The 22,645-nt window shown below is 40.8% G+C and overlaps 1 protein-coding gene across 1 annotated transcript in view; it reads right to left on the bottom strand.

Annotated features, from left to right (window-relative positions):
* Positions 1-18,151, bottom strand: part of SCIN (scinderin) — a 47,105-nt gene extending 28,954 nt beyond the window's left edge. The window contains exons 1-4 of the mRNA XM_085050821.1: positions 17,916-18,151; positions 14,018-14,172; positions 12,359-12,520; positions 1,875-2,024 (exon numbers count right to left, since the gene is read on the bottom strand). Coding sequence (XP_084906947.1) covers positions 1,875-2,024; positions 12,359-12,520; positions 14,018-14,172; positions 17,916-18,114 — 666 coding nt within the window. The 5' untranslated portion in view covers positions 18,115-18,151. The remainder of the gene's footprint in view (positions 1-1,874; positions 2,025-12,358; positions 12,521-14,017; positions 14,173-17,915) is intronic.
* Positions 18,152-22,645: the final 4,494 nt, after the last annotated feature.

Raw genomic sequence — 22,645 nt, 5'->3', positions numbered from 1 at the left:
GTAAACCCTGACTACAGATACAGTCAACTCAAACTGGCCTCATTACAGTGGTGGTGATAAAAGTAATGAATCTAATTGCATTGAACTACCCATTTTTGTTTCTTCTATATTCACAATCCAAAAGGAAAAACAGAAACTTCTTCATACACTGCTGTGCAAGTGAAGAAAAGATTTATTCCCTGATACAATAACAATACACTACAGGATCAAAATACAACCTTGGTGTTTTCCTGCTCTCATTCATGTGTCAAGGTTGCTACAAAACAACAGTCGCACACAAATGGAAGTCTGGCAATCAGATGCAAGGGGGAAGGCAGCATATCCTTGCCCCTCAGAGCTTATGGAGGGTGACAGGTGGGGCAGGGAGGCAGCCAGGCTCCCAGCCCTGCAGCTGGACGGTGTCCTCACTGGGGTAGCACAGAAGCCCAGCTTATCTTCATCTGCACCTTAGCCAGATAAGAGGAGCGAGCAAAGAGCTTCTCTGATCAATGCTTCCAACTCACATGTGAGTTTATCAGAAGCCCTGTGCAGAGCCTGCAGTGGTACCCGCAGGATGGGCTTGGCAGTAGCAGCTGTGGCCAGGGGACTGTGCCAGCAGGGTTCCAGTGCCACCCAGCCACAGCAGGATGCAACTCAATGCCGTGATTCAAATCAGGAGCAGGAGGTTGGGCTCTCATTGTCAACCTGTGCTCTTTTCAAAAGAGTTATAGGTGTAAAACATGTGCCACGTCAGAGCCAGTGGGAAAAGCCTGTACCAGGAAGTAAAAAGCCAGACCGAGAATTGTTAAACAGTTTTTTTTCCCCCTTCAAAAATCTGCAGTACACTGGGTGCCACCTCCCCAGCTTCTGAGCACAGCCACATCTGTACCCACACCCACAGGAAAAGTCTGTGCAAGCATATGGGACAGTCCATCCAAAGGGGTCACCACAGCCAGCACGGCCACAGGCTGGTGGCTCAGCACCTGCTTTGCTGCTCAGGCAGTTTCTAGTTACACTGCCTATGACCACACTGAATGTAAGCACCACCAAAAACAATGCCATACTTGCATGCACCATTAGCTTTCCTTCCTGAAGTTAATCTGGTGTACAAGAAAATATCCTAGCTGTACCTATTCCATTTTATTGAAGGACTGCTTTGTGACCCTGCTTCCCTCTTCCTTCTTTTCAGAGAACGAATGGAAAAAGCTTAATTTAGGACCCAAATGCCAAGTGACAATGCTTTTATTAGTATGTGGCCTACAACAACTCATGAGTGTTTGTTAATTTTTCAAGATCTGAAAAGTCTATAAATTGGGAATTTTTTTTCCACTCCATTTTGATCAACTCAGTTATGAAATCTGAAATCTGGGGTTTTTAAGTAAATGATTAAACTTTCTAGACATACAGGGAAGGGACTCACTGGGTTTCCTAGAGGCTAGGTGCATACAATCTTAAAATAGAAGCAGAAGTATGCAAAGCAGAGTGCTTGGCCCCCTGCACCAACACGCAATTTGCTACATTTTTTTTACTTTCTAGACACAGTAATCCTATGTCTTTCCTTCTTGGGTACTGTCCCAGCTCCATACTCATTCCTCACGCAGAGTAGACAGTGTGCTTCGGGTATGAGCCACACTGTTAATTCAGTCACTGTACAGCTACTCAATAAAGCAAACATTTAGTTCTTGTAAAAGTATTCTCAGATGATTAATTATCTCAGACTCTAATGCCTAATTAACTTAACACTGCTTGGATAATTAAGGAAGGAAAAGGTATAAACTAGCTTACTGTAGCCTGTATCTGTCTTCCTGGCGCTGGCCCAATCCGGTTTAGTTCCTGGGGGTGTATAAACTTTTTATTCACAGCTATGTTAGCAACTGGTTTGCACATTACAGTACCTCTATGAGCCGGTCTGGTTCGCTCCCTTCTTCCACAGTAATTAATTTAGATCTTCCATTCCGTTCATTGTCCCGAATGCCAACAGCAACCTGAGTAGCCTTCAACCGCTCGTATTTATTGCACGATGAGCCACACCACTGATAGATTTCCTAAAAGAATGAAAAGAACACACCCATTAGCAATAGGATCCAACATAGCAAAAGTATGAAACTCATTTTATAAATAATTATCTTACTCTGAGGCAGGGGAGCTACCAGAACCAGCCTCAGACAGGTCACCTGATCCAGCCACACCAAGGACCGCCAGTTTTGGCAACTCTCATTATTCATCCAGAACTTGAAGCATTTCGGATTAAAGAATTTAGATTTCAATCTTGATGAAAATTACTAACAAAGGGCAGAACACAAGCTGCAGGGCTGCTAGAAGCTGGGCTGGAAGGAGCTAGCCAAAGGAAATCACTCTCCTTGGCTGGTTGCTTCCCCCACCTTCTCCTGGAAGAAAGTAATTTGATTCTTCACATGATTCTATCAAATAGCCCAAATAGTACAGCAATAAAGGTGAACAGTAATTTTCAACTTTAAAAAAAGGTTGAACTGGTTTGTGTTCATCTGCATTGCAAATTTTAATCAGAGCCCTCACTGAATAAATTACGTAGGCTTAGTTTTATGGTGCATATACAACTGTATAAAACTTAGATTTGAGATAAAAATCTTGTTTCATTAAAAAAAACAAAAAAAACCCCAAGTTATTTCTGCTAACCAGCATTGGTCTTTAACAGTATTTGAAATGGTGGTTTTTGATAAGTGAGGGATGAAGCACAGCTTCTCAGTACTAGCAGATGCAAATTTTTAGAAGACAGCTAATACTGATGCCACCTGCATGTAAAACGGTGCTAGTAACTTCCAATAGTTACTTTTCACCAGTTTGGACATAAAATCCCTCCACAGTCTCAAGGATCTCACTGTTCTCTTCCAACCTCCCTTCCCTTCAAAAGCATCTTCAAAGACAAAGTTTTAAGCTTTATCAGGATCGTACCACAGATTCCCAGAACTGTGTCCCTCTCAACTTGCAGATGTTATGAAAGCTGTGAGGTTTTCAGCTTGCCTTTAACAACTTGACTGCAGGCTTAAGAAAAAAAAAAAAAGCTTCTAAATTCTGGTTTAAATACAGTCAGTTTACTAAATATCCAGAATCTGGAGACATAGCTGGCATTAGGTCTGAACCTTCTCTAAGATCTCTCTACATTCATCCAGGAAAACAAAATGTCTGTTCATATTTAGGGAAATAATTTTCTAAAAAACTGAATGTATAGAAAGTAAAACATTCCACCCATTCTGTTCCAAATTCAGGGAGATTTTCCACACAGACTCCTTAGCATCATTCTCATCTTGGCCTGCCTCCTACTAATTGAGCTTATTTGCAATTATGTGAGAAAACAGGAGTCACTAGAGATATAGGAGCAATAAACAGGAATTCTTTATTTCCTTTAATCTATAGAAGCAATAAGGAAGAGAAAGAAGTCATATAATAGAGCACTTGGGAAAGAGGTAAGGCAGCTATTGCCTTATCTCAGTGTTGATGCTGTGATTGGTGGAGATTCCACATTCAGAAAGGTTAAAAGTTCAGCTTCAGTTGTACCCATTGGCCTTCTCTTGCTTTTTTGGTAACTGGTGATAACAAGTAGTTGCATTTACAAAATGAATAGTATTTGCTGTACAGACCACAAAGGATATTGTGAGACTTAAATTGTCACTGCAAATTACAGAGACCTTTACTTCTTGGACAATAAAGTCACATTTTCTTTTCTTAGCATCTCCTAAAGGCCCCACAGCACCCAAGTTACTCCACATTCAGAGTTAATCCTCCCTATCTGCCTACAGTCAGCAAGTGACTGAACTGAGCTCTCCTACAGTCCACATGCTCTAGGCTTCAAATGAGCCTGAGGAAAAAGGACCTTTAAAAATCTACAGTAATAGATTTCAGATTTTTAAACTTGCAGATTCCATTATTTTCCTTATGGAATCCCTTTTCCAAGTTTTATTCTGCTGCATAAACCACCGCTTGAATCAACAAGCAGTGTCTGAAAACATTCTTGATCTGGAGATTCACAAGCTCCATCTTACATGGTTATTTAAAATATACTGATTTTAAGAGATAGAGAAACAAGAATCTGATTATTTTTAGCCCTAGAGAATAAAGACACTATTCTTTATTAAAAGCCTGAAAATTAAACTTCATGTACTGTATAATCAAATAGAAGGAAGTGAGCAGCCACAAGTCATTAAAGTGTCCCAAAGTACATAATATTTTAATGTATTCACTATGAGCACTAAAATATCTTAGGTATTCACTGCTGGAAGCTTTCAGAAGCTTGGATTTAGTTAATTTTCTCTTCTGAAGTAAAATCATCTCATTTTCAATGTATCTAACTTTGAGGCCTCATGTTTGAGAACCTGAATATTTAGAAGTTTGCCTTCCTGATATAACTTACCCATGTCAACCTCCAGGCAGATTCAGTTTTTCAACAATTTAAAGCCAGAAAAAGATTTTTAGACGTTAAAGCCACTTCTTGAGAAGGCTAATATTTAGATGTGGATTTACTTGAAATTCAGTCAATTACTCATATAATCATGTCCAAGAAATGACTGAGCTTTTGGATCATATTTTATTATTCATGTATTTATTTTCTGGACACAAAGTGCTCAGCTATGGGCAAAATATGGTATTTAGCTTTAGCTTACTCACTACTTTCACAATTTCCTAGCTGTACTACACCTTCACTATTTTTAGGCTTGTTTTGCTAACTTTATTTTGAATTGGCGGGCTGACACGAAATGTTTCCATTAAAATGAAAACAGACTTCAAGTGTTCACTCCCCTCAAAATAAAAGGAGTTTCATTCATCAGTAATTCCTGTGCCAAGCCCAGTTTATTTTCAGAAGTTTGCACTAGCAGTATTTATTTTTTTTACTCTCTTAAACAGAATTTTGGGAGAGATGCCCCTATGTTAATGTCTGTTGGTATCAATATAGTTATTAGATCCTGGTGGGACAATTAACAGCTGAGGGTGAGAAAATATTATAATGAATAATCACCATGAGCACCCCAGAATTCTTGAGAGAGGTTGGGAAGGCAGGCTGGGTCTGTGCCATGTCTGTGGTCATCAGAAGGAGGTCTCCCCTTAACTGCACATTTTGGGGACACAGTCTGATCTACTCTTAGAGTACAAGAATTCACTGCTCTTACTCCTAATAGCTCCTCACCTGCAGAGTGACCTTGCGCAAGTCACATGAGATTTCTACAGCACATTAAAAATGACCCAATATTTAGCTTCTACACAGAAATGTCCTTCTGCTTCAGGATAATTAGGCATGGCTCATGTGTAACCCTGAGCAAGAGCACCTTGGCATTTTTCCCTGTATGGAGTGGGACTGTTTTTGTAAATAAAGCAGAGAGTCCTAAAGAAAGAGCATGGCGCTTTTTAAAATTTTTTCCTTAAGTACAGAAAAGTGCTAAATCAAGAAAATTAGTACCATGTGGTGGGGAAAATAGCTGAACCAAGTAAAAATAACTAGAATACAGTACTTTTTGTCAGTTCACTGATACCCAGGGTTTCTTCAGGAACTAACAATATATATTAAGAAGAATGCTTGGATTCAAGCAGACTAATACAGTCTTCTGAAGGCATTTTTCTCCTTAAATTATTTAATTTTTTTCCTTTCTTTACTGCTGAATTCTTGATACAGGCAGGGAAAAAAACCCCTCATTTCACATATCCATCAAATCTACCTTTTACATTTGTTGAAACTGTAATACAGTGAACCATTCAAAGTTGTGTTTTCATAATCCAAAACAAACTCCAAATTCATTCAGCCAGAATACCACTGAGGCCACCAGGAGCCTGGCCCTAGTATAATTAGAATAGTGTCTTTGTAACCAGTCTTTGGAGTCACCCATTTGACTCAAGTGGAACAAATTTTTAGACTAAAAATAAGACAGATATAGCAGAGGCATTCACTTACTACATTCATTTTTCCTCTCACACCTGTTTTGCTAGTATGCACTCGGAATAGCTCTTGCTATACCACAGTGCATTAAGAGGCGAATACCAGGAGGATCTTAATTCTAAATAACAGCAGCTCAAGCAGCAAAACATCTAGATTTCCTACAACATCAGGAAGTAAACTAACTTAACTGGATCCTTGTGCATGTATGTCCAGTCCACCTGAAGCTTAAATGATGACCTCTGGTTCAGCTATTTTTCTGCGTACAAGTGTGGGTGAGAGAAAACTTTCCAGCCCATAGAGTATGAAGAAAAAAATCCATACTCTGAACACTTTAAGTGTAATACTGAAGTGGGGGAAAAGGGCTTAATATTTTTCCCCCCCATATGATGACTTTGAGACTGTAACAACTTCCAGAATGCTGGCATTTACACTGCTGGAATAACTGGTCCACAGAATCATAAAAAAATTAAGATGTCTGCTTACCAAGATACAAATTGTATAGACAAAACAACATTTTAATGATGTTAATAAGTCTATACAGTTAATGAAGAACCAAAGCACTTTAGTTCTTCAAGCTCTGCTACTTGTTTGGAAGCTCCATGCCACGGCATGAGCAATAGTTTAACTCTCAGCTGGGGGAAACTGGGGAAGAGGCTCATTGTAGGAGAAACATGTGAATGGAAAAACATAGAAAAACTACATGAGTCAGTTGTTAGAGCCAATGAAAGCAACTAGAAACATACAGTGATGAATTGCAAAATCCAAGAATCTGCTCTTCCAGCCCTGTCTATACCTTAACAGTGAGTTTAGCAAAGCAGTTAATATGCCTGTTGTGAACTGCTCTTCTCTAAGGGAAGAGAAGCAAAGCCACCTAAAACAGATAGTGAGGCAAGAAGGCAGGGAAATTACAGAATCAACCAAGACAATTGTGCTTAAGGTTGCAATGTGATGCTGAATCATAGCCCATGGTCATAATCATAAGCCACATATCTGTTCTCTTGCTCTTTAAAATGCAGAAGTTACTTTTCTTTTTGTAAACATAATTTAATCTATACCAAGTTAACAGTTGTTATGAAAAGCAGCTGTCATAAAAAGCCAGCCTTTTTGCTTGATACATTTCTTCTAGTGTCTTTGTTGCAAGGCAGCAATTTTTCTTCTTTTGACATGCTTATTGTGCCAGGAGTTCAAATAGGAACACACTGACAGATACATGATGACAACAGCTGTGTTCAGGCTCATACTTTTGAGTTCTAACTTCATAATTTTCACATGGATTCATGGAGCCCTTGAGAAATACAGACATTGATTGCTAGATAGTACAAGTTGTTTTTAAGAACATTGCAGGAGCTTAAATTTCAAACCAGCAAGCTCTTGGCTGTTTATAAATCAGCTGGTAAGTACCACTATAGGATTAGGAAGAATGGACAACTGAGTACAGTTTACCTTCAATCTTCATTTAGCTTGAGCTGTAGTTATCACCTCGCCCATCTGCACTCTTCCTTTGGGAGAAGGGTAATGTTCTGTCTGCAGAACTGCTATTGTGCTGACAAAACTTTGCAGCTGCAATCAGGCCCAAGCTCAAACCTTATTGGTAGTTATCATACATGGCCCTTCACCCCCTTATTTTAACAACTGTCTCTTAATTTCTTCGAGGAGGCTGAGCAGTGCACAGCCCTCTGCCTGCCCTCTGCAGTCACTTAGCTCACAGCACCGCTGCTGTCTCCCATCAAGAGCTTACTCAGGCAGAGAAAACCAAGTCTTACATTTTACAAAGCTCTATCCAAACACACACACAGAATATTTTTGCTGGTCAGTAAAGATACAACTTCAGACAACCTTCATACAGCATGGCTTCCCAAACTGAGTTGGGAAGCTTTCAGTAAAATCAGCTGATCAATTAATATTGTTTTATTTTGTTGTTAGCCCCATTACTTCTGCTCCATATTTCAATAACTACCCAAATTATTAACACATCTCAACATTCCACTTTTGTAAATCACCAGTATACATCAATATAGACAGGGCTATTTTCAAAATGCTGACAAGTTTCCTTCCCACTTTGAACCAAGAACATTGACAAAAGATAGGGAAGTTTTTAGCACATCTTATCAGAAATATATACATGCACAGTAATATTTACATATGGGTCTAAAAAATACTAAAATAGCCTGGAAAACTGTATGTATGTTATTCACTAAATTATTCATCTTTTCCCTTGCCTTCTGTGGTCATTTTCCATGCCCTATCCTGCTCCTTGCTGTTCTAAGAATTGTCTTGGTGATGAAGGAGGAAAAAGGGATGTGTCTAAGGGAAGGTGACTAGAGGATGGGGAGAAACAGAAAGAGCTGCATCTGCAGGTAAAGAGGAAGGCCAGACAGTTTAAGGCCAGAAAGAACTGTGAAACCCATCCTGGTGCCTCTCAGGTGGGATACCAGCAGTAGTTCAGGACAGGATTGGAAGGGCCTTAAAGGGAAGCCACATGAGGAGCAACTGAAGTCACCTGACCTGTTGAGTCTCGAGAAGAGGATACTGAGGGGAGTCTACAACTTCCTCATGACGGGTGGAGGAGAGGCAGGCAATGATCTCTTCTTCTCAAACTTATTTCCAGCCAAGGTTTGACTCCAATAACTTAGAATGCCGGATCCAGTGACATGACCCAAGGGAATGGACTGAAGTTGTGTCAGGGGAGGTTTAGGTTGGATATCAGGAAAAGGTTTTTCACTCAGAGGGTGGCTCAGCACTGGAACTGGGCTCCTCAGTGAAGTGGTCACAGCACCAAACTGATGAAGTTCAGTAAGTGCTTGAACAACAGTCTCAGGCACATGGTGTGACTCTTAGGGCTGAACTGTGTAGGATTAAGAGTTTGACTACATGATCCTTGTGGATCCCTTCCAATTTAGCATATTCTGTGACTGTGTGGCAGAAGATAACACCTCCTGGGAGGCCTTGAGCAGAGCTATGCCAGGACAAGATGCACTAAGGAGTGCCTGACAAAGTATGGTGTGCTCTACTTCAGGCCTTCTCAACAACTGCCCTGCTCTTGTCTTGCCTGCCCTGTCCCAGAGGCTCCCTTACAGAGACATTCCCAGGTTCAAAGAGGTGTCATGGAAACCTCATGTAGAAAAAAAAAAATTAAAAAAAAAAATCTTAAATCAGGGTCTAGCACCCCAGGCACTCACTGTACAGAAACATCAGTACAGTCACAGTTCTCAGTTCATGGTGTTACAGAAGACTGCATGAATTAAAGGTCTTCACACATTTCTGACAGAATAAAAGGTCTTTACACATTTCCTATGGATAGTAACTCCCCTCATATCACAGACAGTGCTTTCTCTGCCTTCTGCAGCTCTTTTCTGTTCCAGCCAAGAGAATTCAAAGGAAGCAAGATCAGACCTGGGCAAGGTATTTGAAGTGCTGTAAATGTGGTTTAGTAACACATCCAAGGTGCTGTGTGGGTTGTGCACATGTGAGACAGCCCCTTGGGATACTGACCACTTTTAAGAGCATGGTCAGACTTGGAAAAGAGTTTTCCCAGGTGTGTGGAATGGCTGCAGCAACAGCTGGTTGATTTGCCAGTGGATGGGAAGTCCACACTGTACTCAAATGAATAGCACTAAATATGGCAATGCAAAACTCCAGTCCAAGAAAAGAGACAGGCAGTTACAACACTATTTTTTAAACTTATTTCCAGCCAAGGTTTGACTCCAATAACTCAGAATGCTGGATCAAGGTAGAATAACCTTCATTCAAGGTCAGATCGAACAGGGCTCACAGCAACCTCAGCTTGTTGAAGTCATCCCTGCTCATTGCAGAGGGAATTGATCTAGATGACTTTTAAAGGTCCCTTCCAAACAAAACTGTTCTATGATCTAGGTATGAGATAAACATTAGAACTTGAACTGTAAATATGTGAACCTAGCTGGAAATGCACACAAGTACTTTTTGCTTAAAGCATTACCCCCTATAAAGGAAACACTAGTGATTAGTAACGACTTTATTCCTAATCATTATTACCTTTCGTAATTTTCCCTTATCTGTTCAAACCATGAGTTTAAAATATTGCAGTAATTGAGCTCAGTGGGAAACAGGAAATGATTTTTGTTATATTAGATAAGTGGCTTGATAAAATGTAACAGGAAATGGACTAGAGAACCAATTTTTCAGTGCCATGGAGACCATCCTTCTCGTTAGCTAAGAGACTGGGGAAGTAAATCTTGGAAATACATCTTAAATGACACACTACAATAATTTGATATTAAAAGCAGTGACCATAAGCTCATTTTATGCAATTACTGCCCATTATTCTCAGACAACGAGTCTGTAGTTCTCTGCAATAAATCCCAAGACCCAAAAGCAATCCTATTTAAGATTAATTTTATTTCAATTAAGTAAAGGAATCTACTTTAGCCAAAATACTTTTTTTTTCAACGGAACTTTAAATTCAATTAAGAGCTCCTATAAAGACTCATAAATAAAGCCTTGCCCATTTATAACGGGCCTCTAGTAATGGAAAATTTCAATCTGAAGTGCAATTATTTCAGCTTGAAATATGGTTCTTATAAAACTTGCTCAAGATTTCTTGTGACAGTGTATTTTCTATCACCTCCATTTATATAGAGGTACTTGACTAGACTTGCATATCTTCATCCTGAACTATGTCACACATTGCCGTTTCATCTCCCACAAGCATGGTCTGGTTTATATAATAACCTATGAGGAAATTACTATGAAGGTCTAGATGCTAAAACATTTTTTTCCTTAACTTGTCAATACATCCAAGAAAACCCTTCTCTCTTATACAACTGACATGACAAGACCAAGAACTGTTTCAGTCATGTGATTTCACTGACATTTCCCATAGAATGGCAAAAAAAGAAAAAGGAGATCTAGATATTGTTCACATCTAGTCTTCCTTCCCACGAAGGCACAGGGTTGCATTGCTGAGTGACCTCTCTCTTGTCAAACAGTGACTCAGAAACAAGTGATGTTACATTAAAAACAGTAAAAGGCTCCCAATGTACATTGAGCATCAGATAGACTCTAAAGCCATATTACATTTAAATTGCTTAGTGACAGCATTCTCCTCTCACTGAAAGGGACAGGCCCCAAACCATATGTGTAACACTGTCACACACCCATAGTGCATTTCATCAGTGTCACTGCCATGCCTGCAGAGGGACCTGAGTAATTACTCAAGGTGAACAGGGTAACTGCAGCACTGTAAGGGTCAGGACAAGTTGAATTCATGAAGTACACCCAGTTCCACAGCATGTCCATGGAAGGTTAACTCCAGAAAACTCAAGCCTGATTACAGCCTTACTGCAAAAGCAACATTTTCTAGCAATGTTTAGTTCCAACTTTTCCATCTCTCATGGGTTAACTCTGAAAGGGAATTTGGGTCTTCTATGCAAAATGACATTGAGAGATTAGTTTCAATATTGATCCACAGGCTGTTCCAGATGATTAAAGCACACTGACAGAGGAATAGGAAAATTTTCAAAAAACTAGTTGATGTTCCATCTGAAGGCTGTGAAGCATAATAAAAATGAAAGATATATTGGTATCAAGTAGTTATATTGATTATCTTCAACTGTCATACTAGGGGACACTTTTCAGAGGAAAAGGCCAAATGCATACCATGAATTCAGAAGAGCTCATTTTTCACTAGGTCAGGGGAACACTGAAATCTTCAAGTAGCTGACCACTTCCTTGTGAAACACTAATGTTAAATTCAACTGCAGATAAACTATTTCCTTTCACATGCTTTCCATTTTTTACGTGTGAGCATATCAGGCGTGGAAGTAATTTCTAATTAGTAGCTAGCATCTAATTAACATGGACTACAACCCAGCTGCTACTTCTAGTATTCGGAAGTCTTAGTATATATTCTGAGGTGACAGTACTACACTTCAAGTCATTTGAAGCAAGCAGAATTACCTTATCTATCCATATTCTTCTGTCTTTACTTGATTTTTGCAGAAAGCCCTGAAGCGTGGGATTGCTTCTCAAGTGATCTCTTGAAATATTCAAGTACTTTTATAACCACTTTTGCAGCTCTTTCTTTAGGGTCAATTGTCACTATCAAAGTTTGATGACTATGAAGAAATGCTTTTAAGAGTGGTTGAATCTGTGTTCTGCTCTGAACACTGATCCCATTTATCCGGTAGATAGTGCCAAACTCAGACTGGACTTACTGTGAACTGTTTAAGCTGTTCAAACACCAGTAGTGAAAAATCCCAATGCCTTGAATGGAAAAGAGAGCTGTGTCTTGATAGATAACGTGTGCATACTCCAGGAAACATTTAGGGCAGTTTCAAACCTCCCCAGTGGTGTGACGCTTAAACTGATTTTCTAAAGCAGATTCTTTCTGTTGCTCCACATAAGCGACAAAATCAGTTTTGCATTTTATGGGATGACTCAAATCTTGAAAGGGATGCAGCTCTCACTTTTCAGTGTTTTGCTCTAGAAAATACTTACATGTCCAAGGTCAATAATGAAACAGTCTCCTTTGTTGAAGCTGGTCCAAGCCAGGGGGACTTCTGTGGCTCTTACAACTCTCCTGCCCTTGATATGCAGAAGCCTCTGGGCACTCATATCATTTGTAACAACATGATTAAATCCAGAGGCAACACCACCTGCCTGAATAAAACAAAACAAAGCAGCCAGCTTTATTTCTGGAAACTTACTTTTTTTTTTTTTGCTACAGATGAGGAGCTAGCAGTGGAAAAAATGGTTTATGCAGTGAGAAGAAAGCCAAAATAATGTACTGCTTAAGAGTGCTGACCACAGACCAGCCAGACACCACTGCTGCTGGACTCTCAGGTGTGAACCTTTACCCAAGGGAGGAGATGTCACCCTGCTTCAAAGCGTTTTCAGATACACAGGGAAAGTGAAAGCACAGAATTTACAGCACTCAACTGCCTCCTCCAGAGGATGAGGTAATACTGAACCCCATTGTTAGGACAAAAGTCAAGGACTGAGGAAAAAGCAGAGAAATATGCAGCTCTTTTTGAAGTCTTCTGAACTTGAATCTCAGAGGTCCGGGTCGTTTTAGTCCCTGGTTACATGTAGATGGATGGATAATTCCACAGCATCTCTAATTTTATGAAAGTAATATTTGCAACTTAGGAATCACCTACCAAGGAGTACCAACTAGGGGAAGTTGGAGCAAACTCTTGATTTACAATCTCTAAGTGTAAATATAAACATAATCCTGGAAACTGGCTTGGATGTCTGCCTCTGTGAGGCAGCATTCTCCACTCTTCTGGGAGACCCAGACCTTGGGCTGAAACAGAAACTGGCTCTTGAAATTAGGAAGAAAAAAATTAAAACATAAAAGTTTGGGCATGTCACTTCCAAGCTCACTCATGCAAGCAGAGTTAAAAGCTTAAAACTGGTTGTGTAGACAGTGAGAAGTTACAAACCTTCATAATGGGAAAAAAAGACTGACTGCACCATTGCTTCCAGAGCTTCTACTGTGGGGATATTCTCAGGAGATACATTACTTTATTCTTTAAAAAAAACCCCCAGGTGTTGCAAAAAAAAAGTTACTTTTCAGTTATTCAGCTTCTGGAAGTGACACCAGGACACTGACACTACACCTTTCCAAAAGATAAAATTTTTCAAAAAGTATTTGGGAGGTTGTTTTATCTATTTCAGAAAAAACCCACACCTGCAGTAGGACTGCAAAAACATCATTTTTAGTTTCAAGTGAGGTTCCGATCTTTTCCACTCTATTCTCATTTCTAACCACTTGAGCATGCTCAGTTCTGCATTTGAACAAAATTATTAGGCCTGTAAGACAGAAATTATTTCTGTGAGATTTAACATCTCCCAGACACAGAGAGTCCCTACTATGTGTTCCCTTAGACACGCACGTAGGAAATTTCAGGATAACTGTTTCTGGGGGGAAGAAAAATTGGGAAATGCATTAACATATCAGAAGAGAAAAACAAGCTGCTGCTTTCTGTACAAACACTGGGACTCCTACAGTTTAAGATGGGTAGTTCAGATCTAAACCCACCAAGCATTAAGACACTGTTTTTAAAATCTCCATTTACAAAGAAAAATATTTGATTTTTATGTGGGGAACAATGTTACATAAAATTTCACAATATATACTGACAGACTCGTTACCTTGTATTTAATTCCTCCTTTGAAGTAACCCACAAACTCAGTAGACTCATATCCTTGAATTTCTCTGCTCTGCACAGGCTTTCCTCCTAAATGGTCATCCATTTGAACAGCAAAGATAGCTGCAGCTGTGCTTTCATCCTGGGTGCATTCTTTCCCTGAAACAAGAGGAAATTTGCCAATAAAGCATTAATATAACTTTGAATTCTGTTGGAGAAATTATTTCTGCAACAACAGGGCACTGCCTTCAGCAGGTTGCATAGTCCATGCTTATGTGGCAATAAAGCACTGAATCATGTGCATTACTGTTCATCACTTGTTCACCACCAAATAACATGATCTTCCAGACCATTTCTTGACTACTTGTAGAACTACATTCGTAAGGAAAAAAGAGTGAAAAATAGCAAAGATCATCTTCTCTTAGAATCTTCAAACAAATGAATAATTTAATTGAGGTTAGCATACTAAGTGTGAGAGATAATGATCTTTGGACTTTGAGCTGAAATTGAAAGAAAGGTCATGTGGGAGGATTGTCTGAATGGTAAACCATATATTTATGGAAAGAACAACTCACCAAGCCATAAAGCCAAATTAATTCAAAAGCACTACTCTTCACACTGCAATGCAAGCAAGGTATTTTGCCTGGTACAGCCTGGGAGAAAGAAAAGCAGCTTTGGGGCTCAGATATTTGCTTCATGAGGTCACACTTTGTTTTGTACCTTATAGAGATTAGCCTCTTCCCAGGACTGCGGTGAAATAGCCTCTTGACCTAGTGTGCTAATGGCCTAATCATGCTGAAAACAGGCTGTATATTAAACCAAAGCTTTTATTGTGTGCTCATACATTTTTGATGAACATTTTCAGCAGTTTTAATTGTTTCAAGAAAAGCACAAATAGAACCAAGTCTGAAAAAACAATCTTCTCAGTAACTACAGAAGAGTAAGGAAAAGGTGAGGTCCTCCATTTAGCTCCTGATCACCCCATGATAGAAGAACTTGCCATGTTCCAATGTGCTTTCTCAGACCTGGGTATCACCTTAAAGTTGGTGGTAAAGTTTTGGAGGTTTTGGGAGTAGGTTTTTTTTTGTTTTTCTAAATAGGGATATTCATATCCATTAGGATTAGATAATTCTCAATTATTACTTGCAATTACATAACAGGGTTCAGACTTGAAGAAAAGTGGGTTTTGAACAGTCAGAGATAAGAACTACTATCAGACTTGGTATTATAGCTGCTATACAACAAAATACTCAGTGAAATTCCATTAAAAAAAAAAAATCAAGTGAGCATCAGTCCAAGCCAAAGTTATTCAAGCTTTTATGAAAACCAGATTTACCTTACAGTCTAGGCACAAACACCTATAAATAAACCAGAGCATAAAGGAAAAAGAACAAGTTTTTACCAAACTAGATCCTGGTTCACATGGGCATATCTTATGACTTAATCTCTGGGGACAAGGGTTAAAAAATAGTTAAGAAACACGATGCATGATTTTATTAAAGATACTAACTGGGGTATAGCCAATCTCACTCCTACAAGTAGTCTCATACTGGCACAGTACATGCTGTTTCCACCAGTGATGGTTTCAAGTCCAGACAGCTCCTTAGGATTAGTAGTACAGATACTAATGCATCCCTCAAGTGCCAATACAGACAATTATGCCAGGATGTTGGATCAACGTTAAAATTGGATACAGCTGCACTGACACAGATCCCCACTGATTGCTTGGCCATGCCAACAGTGTTGATACACCCAGGTTAGCTTGCTCAGAAATTATCCAACCTTAACAGCATGTCAACCTATGTGAGACATTTGGTAAAACAGTGGCTCTCCCAAAGGAAGCTTCAGCATGGCAGAACAACTTTGGGGTCACTTGACCCATAGGATGCCAATCACATCTCAAGACTGTCAGCAAATTGAGGTCACAGACCATCCTCCCGTAGTCTAGACCTTCTTCTAATCCCTTGGCTGTGCCCAAGCAAAGTATGTAACAGGAAAATTTGATGTTCTGCTTTTATTCTGAATTTGTGGGTCTTTTTTGCAGGTTAGAATCCATTCACACTCATAGCCACCATAACATAGCACAGATGACAGGTAAGAGGAGAATTGTGTCACCAAACGGTAAGGCTCTTGTATGTACCTAAGCCCAAAATCTTCAGTGTTTCCACCTATCACAAGAATTCTTTCTTTACATCCCAAAGTCTGAGTGATAGTGACCACTGCATCTGTCCAGAGACACTTATGGGAAGTGTCTTTTCAGAAAGATCCTATTGTGATATTCCTGGCACAAAGGTTATACAGTTTTTGCTTAGAAGGGAAAAGTTTGATGTGCGTAACAGGAGCATCAGTCAGTTAAAAATACTAAGATGATTCTATGGCTCTTGCCTTGGGTGTGACTGGCCCTCCCCATACACCTTTTTTTTAAGTCCTGATGTCCTGTTGCTATTAAGCATGCAGCAGTGAGATTTTTCCACTCTGCTGCTGAAGTGTCCTGCAAGCAGGAAGGGATTTGCCAGCAGTGAGCCACCCTGCTGCCACCTTGCCAGCTGTACAACAACCATGGGTGCCCAGATCACCTGAAGCCATTTAGAGTATCTGGACACCACCACACTAGCACAAAATGTGCACCAATGTGTACAACTAAAGCTCTTCAGCCACCAGCAATGAGGATTTAATTGCTGCAAATGTCAGTGACTGTTCTGCCTTCCCTTCCCAAGAATTGCAAAGAGTTCTTACATCATTCTCTGTGATGTGTCTACTAAACCTTCACAAAGACATGACTAGTTCCAGCTTCATTAACAAAGATCTACACAGCCAAACCCCACTGCTAACTAGCAGCACTGTTGACAGAAGCTCTGCCAGAAATTCTTTTACACTGCCATCTATGATTATTCTCTTACCAGAGACAGACACTATCCCACTTGCCAGCTAGAAAACTACTAACACATGCAAAACTCACCACTCAAACATCTATGCAGAAACAATCCCAGCTTTAGCTGCAATTCTTTTTCAGTACATGCAAAAGTAGAATGGGAACTACAGCAACTCAAGCACATTAATGTTAATACACTCATCTTTATATCCATTCATTGAGATGATTGCCTGCAAACACAAACTTGTTGGTCAAACAAGAAAAAAGTAATAGGTTTCAGGCAGCTACCCAGCAACCGCTGTGGAAGGATGACTGTGGCCAGATGGGGAAATCACATGAAACCTCCAGGAGATGAGGAAGTCACGTAAAACGCATCCTTATGTCAGACTTCAATTCTGATGTACAGTGCGCCAGCCAAGGTGGAAGGCAAAAGACATCAGCCCAGTTCCAATCCCAGGAGGCTGTCAGACTGATATTAAAGAGGCTTTATAGAAAAGCTGGTGCTCTTTGCACGTGATCCCTGTATCATCAAAAAGCAAAATTAATTTAGCTGAAAAAGGCAACACCCAGGCACTAACCAAGGCAACAACACCACAGGGAGACGGCCAAGAGGAAATTTCCATCCAGATTGAAACAAAGGTAAGAAAACTCTTCACGGGGGTAAAGGCAAGATTTCACTCACGAATCTCTGCTGGGAGCAGCCAAGACTTGACTTTAACACTTCAGCATTTTTCCAAACTAACACCTCAAAGTGAGCAAGCGTTCACCTTTCTGCCGTACCCCACTGTCCCACCACTCAGCCCCTCACATGGGAAGGCATGAGGCCTCACATCACCCAATCACCCCAGTCCCGGGCGGCAGCCCTACTTCTGCCTCCACCTCGAGCACCTCCGCCTGGAAGCCTCGCACCGCAGCCCCTCCAAAGGAAGGGGAGAACCCAGCCCCGCTGGCCTGGAGCCCGGCAAGCCCCTCAGAGCAGGGCGGGCACGGCGGGCTGTCCCCTCCCGCCCGCGGCTCCCTCGGGCCCTACCGAGCCAGTAGTGCAGGCGGTAGGCGACATTGGCCCCGCGGCGCTCCGTGCGCAGCACCAGGTACGCGTCCCCCACGAAGAAGTCGCCGTGGCGGCTCGGGGGCACCGGCACCAGATCCAGCCGCTCGACGCGCCACACCTGCAGCCCACTCTGCTGCCCGGCCTCGGCGAACGCCTGCGGGGGCCGCTCGGGAGCCATGGCTACAAGCGGAGAATGCCCGCACCCCGCGCGCCCGCGCCTTTATATCGCCGGGCGCGGCCCGGGCGGGGCGGGGCGGAGCGGGGCCGGCCGGGCTGAGGGGGATGCGCCTGTGGCACCCCTCCCAGCGCAGCCGGGCCGACTGAGCTCTTGTTCAGCTACGGGCTTTTAACGCGCCTGTAAAACAAACTTACCCGGAGTCTCTTTTGCTTCTGTGCCCAGCGCCGTAGCAGGGGTACTATAAAAAAATCAGCCACCCTCACTGCAAACAGAGAACGTTTCTCCCATCGTCCCATCTTCTCTTTATATTTTCTCGAGGAAAAAGGTGGTCTTACACTGTGTGTACTTACTATCATCTCCCTTTCAGTGGACACCCTGTCATCAGTTTGCCAGACTGAGGTGCACAGGCACCCTGTGCTTTATCTTGACTGTCTCAAATAACAGGAGAAAATCCAATAAAAGACAGGAAAGAAAAGTACAAGTGGGCTACTCCAGTGTCTACGGATGTGGTAGCACTGTGCAGTTTGCTTCTATAATTATCACATCTGCCTTGTTTGTGTGAGCTGCTCATACCAGAATACAAAGGGTTTCTATAGCTTGCACTCGCGGTGGAGCGCTTTTTCATCCCCGGCTGGAATGGCAGAGCACAACTCTCATTCACCCAGTAATCTCATTTCTTTTGTCCAATATTGACAGGAATCTTTCGGGGGGTGGGGGTGGAGGGGAAGCTATTTCCCTTTCTCAGAAAATTTAAAGAGTTCCTCTGGTGTTTTTCCAGAACTGTGCAACAACCCAAAAGGTTTAAACCCATTTCCTACTTGTCTTTCTCCTTTATAAATGTGTGGTACATCAACACGGTGATTGCAGTTTTTATTGCAATATGAAAATTCTAGCAAATCTCTGCTTTCTGTCTGATATTGATAGACAGGTAGATGCAGTGCAAGCTGTCAGTATATCCAAAGATACATTTAAGAAAGGGTTTTGTTTAGCTTCATCATCTTATCCACCTGGATAAGTTCTGAAGCTCATAATTTCCCCACTGGGTTGCTTTATCAAGTTAACACAAGAAGAGTGCAAGTATCCATCCGCAGGCAGATCAGGGCTCCCTCTGTAAGTGGGAGAGGCACTGCTAAATGCAACAAAGCAGCTGGAGAGCATCTCTGCTGGCAAAAAAAAAACCAACAAAAAACCCAACAAAAACAAACCAACCAAACAAACAAACAAAAACTTAAAGCACACCACAATGAAGAAATTTGTGTAACTATCTTCTCATGTTCTGTTTCTACTGTCTTGAGGAAAAAGATGGCCTTACTCTGCATGTACCTACCATCATCTCCCACTTTGGTGGGCACCAGGCAGAGGTCAACAGAGCTCAGCTTCATTTTCGCTGTTTAAAAAAGGAAATTGTGTGTGCTCTGTTTTGTCTAAGGTCCAGCTGAACATGCTTCAGCTCACCTTCACAAGTTCATGGCCAAGCATTTTATCCCTCATTCTGCCAGGGCTGCAGTAAGCCCCGCTTGATAAAACAGTATAATTCCCAAATGAAATACTTTGTTCAAGATGTTCATCATGTGAAGAAGTAAAAAAAAATTAAAGAAGAGTAGTCAAAAAAATCCAGCAGTTCCAGTTTCAAGATGGTATCAGAAATATTTTGAAATAGTCCAAAGTGATTTCTCAAATTTGCTCTCCCATTTATGCCAGTTGTTCTGTTTGCTTTTACTCACTTAATTACACTAAGAAGTTTTTCTAATTGCATGCCTTTTTGCATTGTTGTGCATTAGTTTGCTTCAGTCAGTGAGGGCAGAACTTACCACATACTCTATAATTGTATGGGCTTACTAATTCTTCTGAAGTTGTCAAGATGAACTTGCTTTGGAATTCTGCTGAGTTTTGCCCATGCAGGAGCTCAAACCAGCCCAGTGTTATACAGCATCATGTCTCCTACATGTTCTGCTTGTCTTGCCAAGATAAAATTGTTCATGCACAGATTGCACAGGACAGGTAGGTTAAATTTATATCTCCTTATTATAGCTTTAAATTTTAAATCGACAGGCTAAATACTGCTCTAAGTGGAATCCCTCTATGAGATGCATGCTAATGTTTGTTTAGCATTTACCATTCCCAGTATCACACACCAGTGGACAAAGGTTAGAGACACAAGAATAGTTTAATTGTTTTGTCTCAGTGTCTGTGGCACTACTGAGACACAAAGGTTGTAAGTACTACAGCAGTTTTCTCATGCCAGGGTTTGTCTTACTAGGATTATGTAATCACTTACTGGCTGCTGGCAAAGAAAACCTTGGACTGAATTTTGCATCCTAAGTGCCAGGATACTTGTTTGTACTTTTCAATATTTTAATTTTTCACTGTTTGCAAATCTGGCTTTTGCAATCTCACTTCTAATGAAAGTTATACTATCTTCTGTCCTGATCCATCTATTTTTTGTAGCAAAATTAAGAACTAGCATTGTAACATGACAGATTTTCAGGAATTTTTAAATGATCAGAAACTTTCTAACATGGTTAATCAAAAGGGAAATTCTGGAGAAAAAAAATTGAGAAGTATCTTAGGACTTGCACGTTCAGCAGTAATACTAATAATTACTTTTTATGTGCTTTTGCATGTCCTTTGACATAGGAATTGAAGTGGAGAGTACTAAAAATAAAATTGTTTTTGTGACTCAGAAGTCCTTGGTCATATAGTAATTACTGCACTCATTAGAAATTGCACTGTAATGGAATTTTAGACTACCTTAAGATTTCAAAGAATCTTTTTCTAGTTTACTAAAGATTATATCTGGCTGACAAACTATGGCTTTCTCAGAAGGATGATAGAGGCCTAGCACTGTTTTAGCCTTGTAGTAGCAAGGGGAAATAATTTTGCCTCACATCCTTTTCTCAGGGGGAAGGCCAGATATAGCAGTTGGCTGCTGTCACAGCCCAGGAACACAGTTATGGGGTAAAGATGTCGATTTCTGCCTACTCAACTGTACTGCTTGAGGTATGGCCATCAATAAATGCCGGACTGTTAGAAGAGCTTCCTGCTCCTCATCTAGTCCTTGAAACTGCAGATTCAAATGTATTGAATTTAAAGCTTTGGTATGACTCAAATTCAAAGATTTATGAAAATCTTTGCCATTTAATTTTGCTCACTTATGTCCTAAGTATTTTATTATATTGAAAAAGGGATCCTCTCCCCTCAAAGTATTGTTATCATATACTGCACATATGCAGGGGTTGTGTGCATACACATGAAAACCAGAATGCAATGTCCTGACTTCTGATTTTTTCCCAGTCGGGGGAAAGATTCACCAAAACACAAGGTGGTGTTTCCAGGTGACATAAACAGGGAACCCAAAAGGGCTCCCAGGAGTTAAGCCCCAGCATCTTTCCCAGCAGGAATAATTTTCAGTATATACAAAGTCTAAGGTTTGAGTTCTTCCACAAAGCCTGAAATACAGTTCAAGGAACTAACAATGGAAGTAATGAAAAGGAATGTGGGGAGAGAATATTTTCAAATGTCACATGTGTTTCCTTCTACAAAGCTTATTTCTTCCTCACCACAATTGGCAAATGCCCTCCTGAACTCTATAACCCTACCTCAGCAAGGGGATCACAAATGTTTTGTTTTGCCTCCAGTTTCACAAGACAAAGTTTGCTGTACACAGAGTATGTGTGTCAAAAGCACACTCTTGTCCGAACAGTCACAAAGTCAACCTCTGTTCTCATCTGTTCTGTTGCTGAATTACAAATCAAGTTATTTCAGATTTACCCTAAATACAGCAAATCACTTCAGAGATCTGGGCTGAATTCTTATTCCAATATCCATCTAAAAATAATTATTAGTGATGATGTAAGTGCTGAAGGAGAAATAGACCACAGACCTTTAAAAGCCAAGTTATCAAAGCAGACTGTAGAATTATGTTACCACTTGCTAATTCTCTCCATTCTCTCATCATCCTTCCATCCTGCTTGGTAGCTCAGCTTCAACCAGAGACCATGCTGAAGTAGGACTGAAACCTAGATTTCCTCCCTATTGGCAAGGTTTGAGTTATGAGTCTGCCAGATGAGAGGTATGAAAAACCTGACATAAAAGTATGAAGTCCTCCTTTACCTTCAAAACAGGAATCTGGTTTTAATCCTTCAAGTCCAGAGCAAATAAAGGGCCTTAGTATGTTGCTTTGAGGCAGGTATCTATGGCATGAAGGGGGTAAGATTAAAGCTACACTGTATGCTCCACTTGGCAACTGGCTGGCTCCTACTGCATCCTGCTCTGCTTTGTGAATTCTCTCACTCACTGTGGCAGTCCATGTGCTCCCTGGATAGGCCATGAGGGATGGTTCAGTGGCACCCACCACTCTTGTCTGTGCAGGTAAGGACACCACATGCCCAGCAGCTGAGAAGCTCTGGCTCTCCAAATTCATTCTTCAGCAATGGGATGAGTAGGGCATGCAGAAAAAGTAATCTGAATTTTGGCTTCAGTCAGAGAATCTAGGCAAACATTTTTGACACTGGGATAGTGAGAATTGAAG

Source organism: Lichenostomus cassidix, chromosome 2 (genome assembly GCF_008360975.1).
Source record: "Lichenostomus cassidix isolate B80296 chromosome 2, HeHo_3.0, whole genome shotgun sequence".
NCBI classification, from domain to species: domain Eukaryota; kingdom Metazoa; phylum Chordata; class Aves; order Passeriformes; family Meliphagidae; genus Lichenostomus; species Lichenostomus cassidix.
This window is presented reverse-complemented; position numbering and strand designations above follow the sequence as displayed.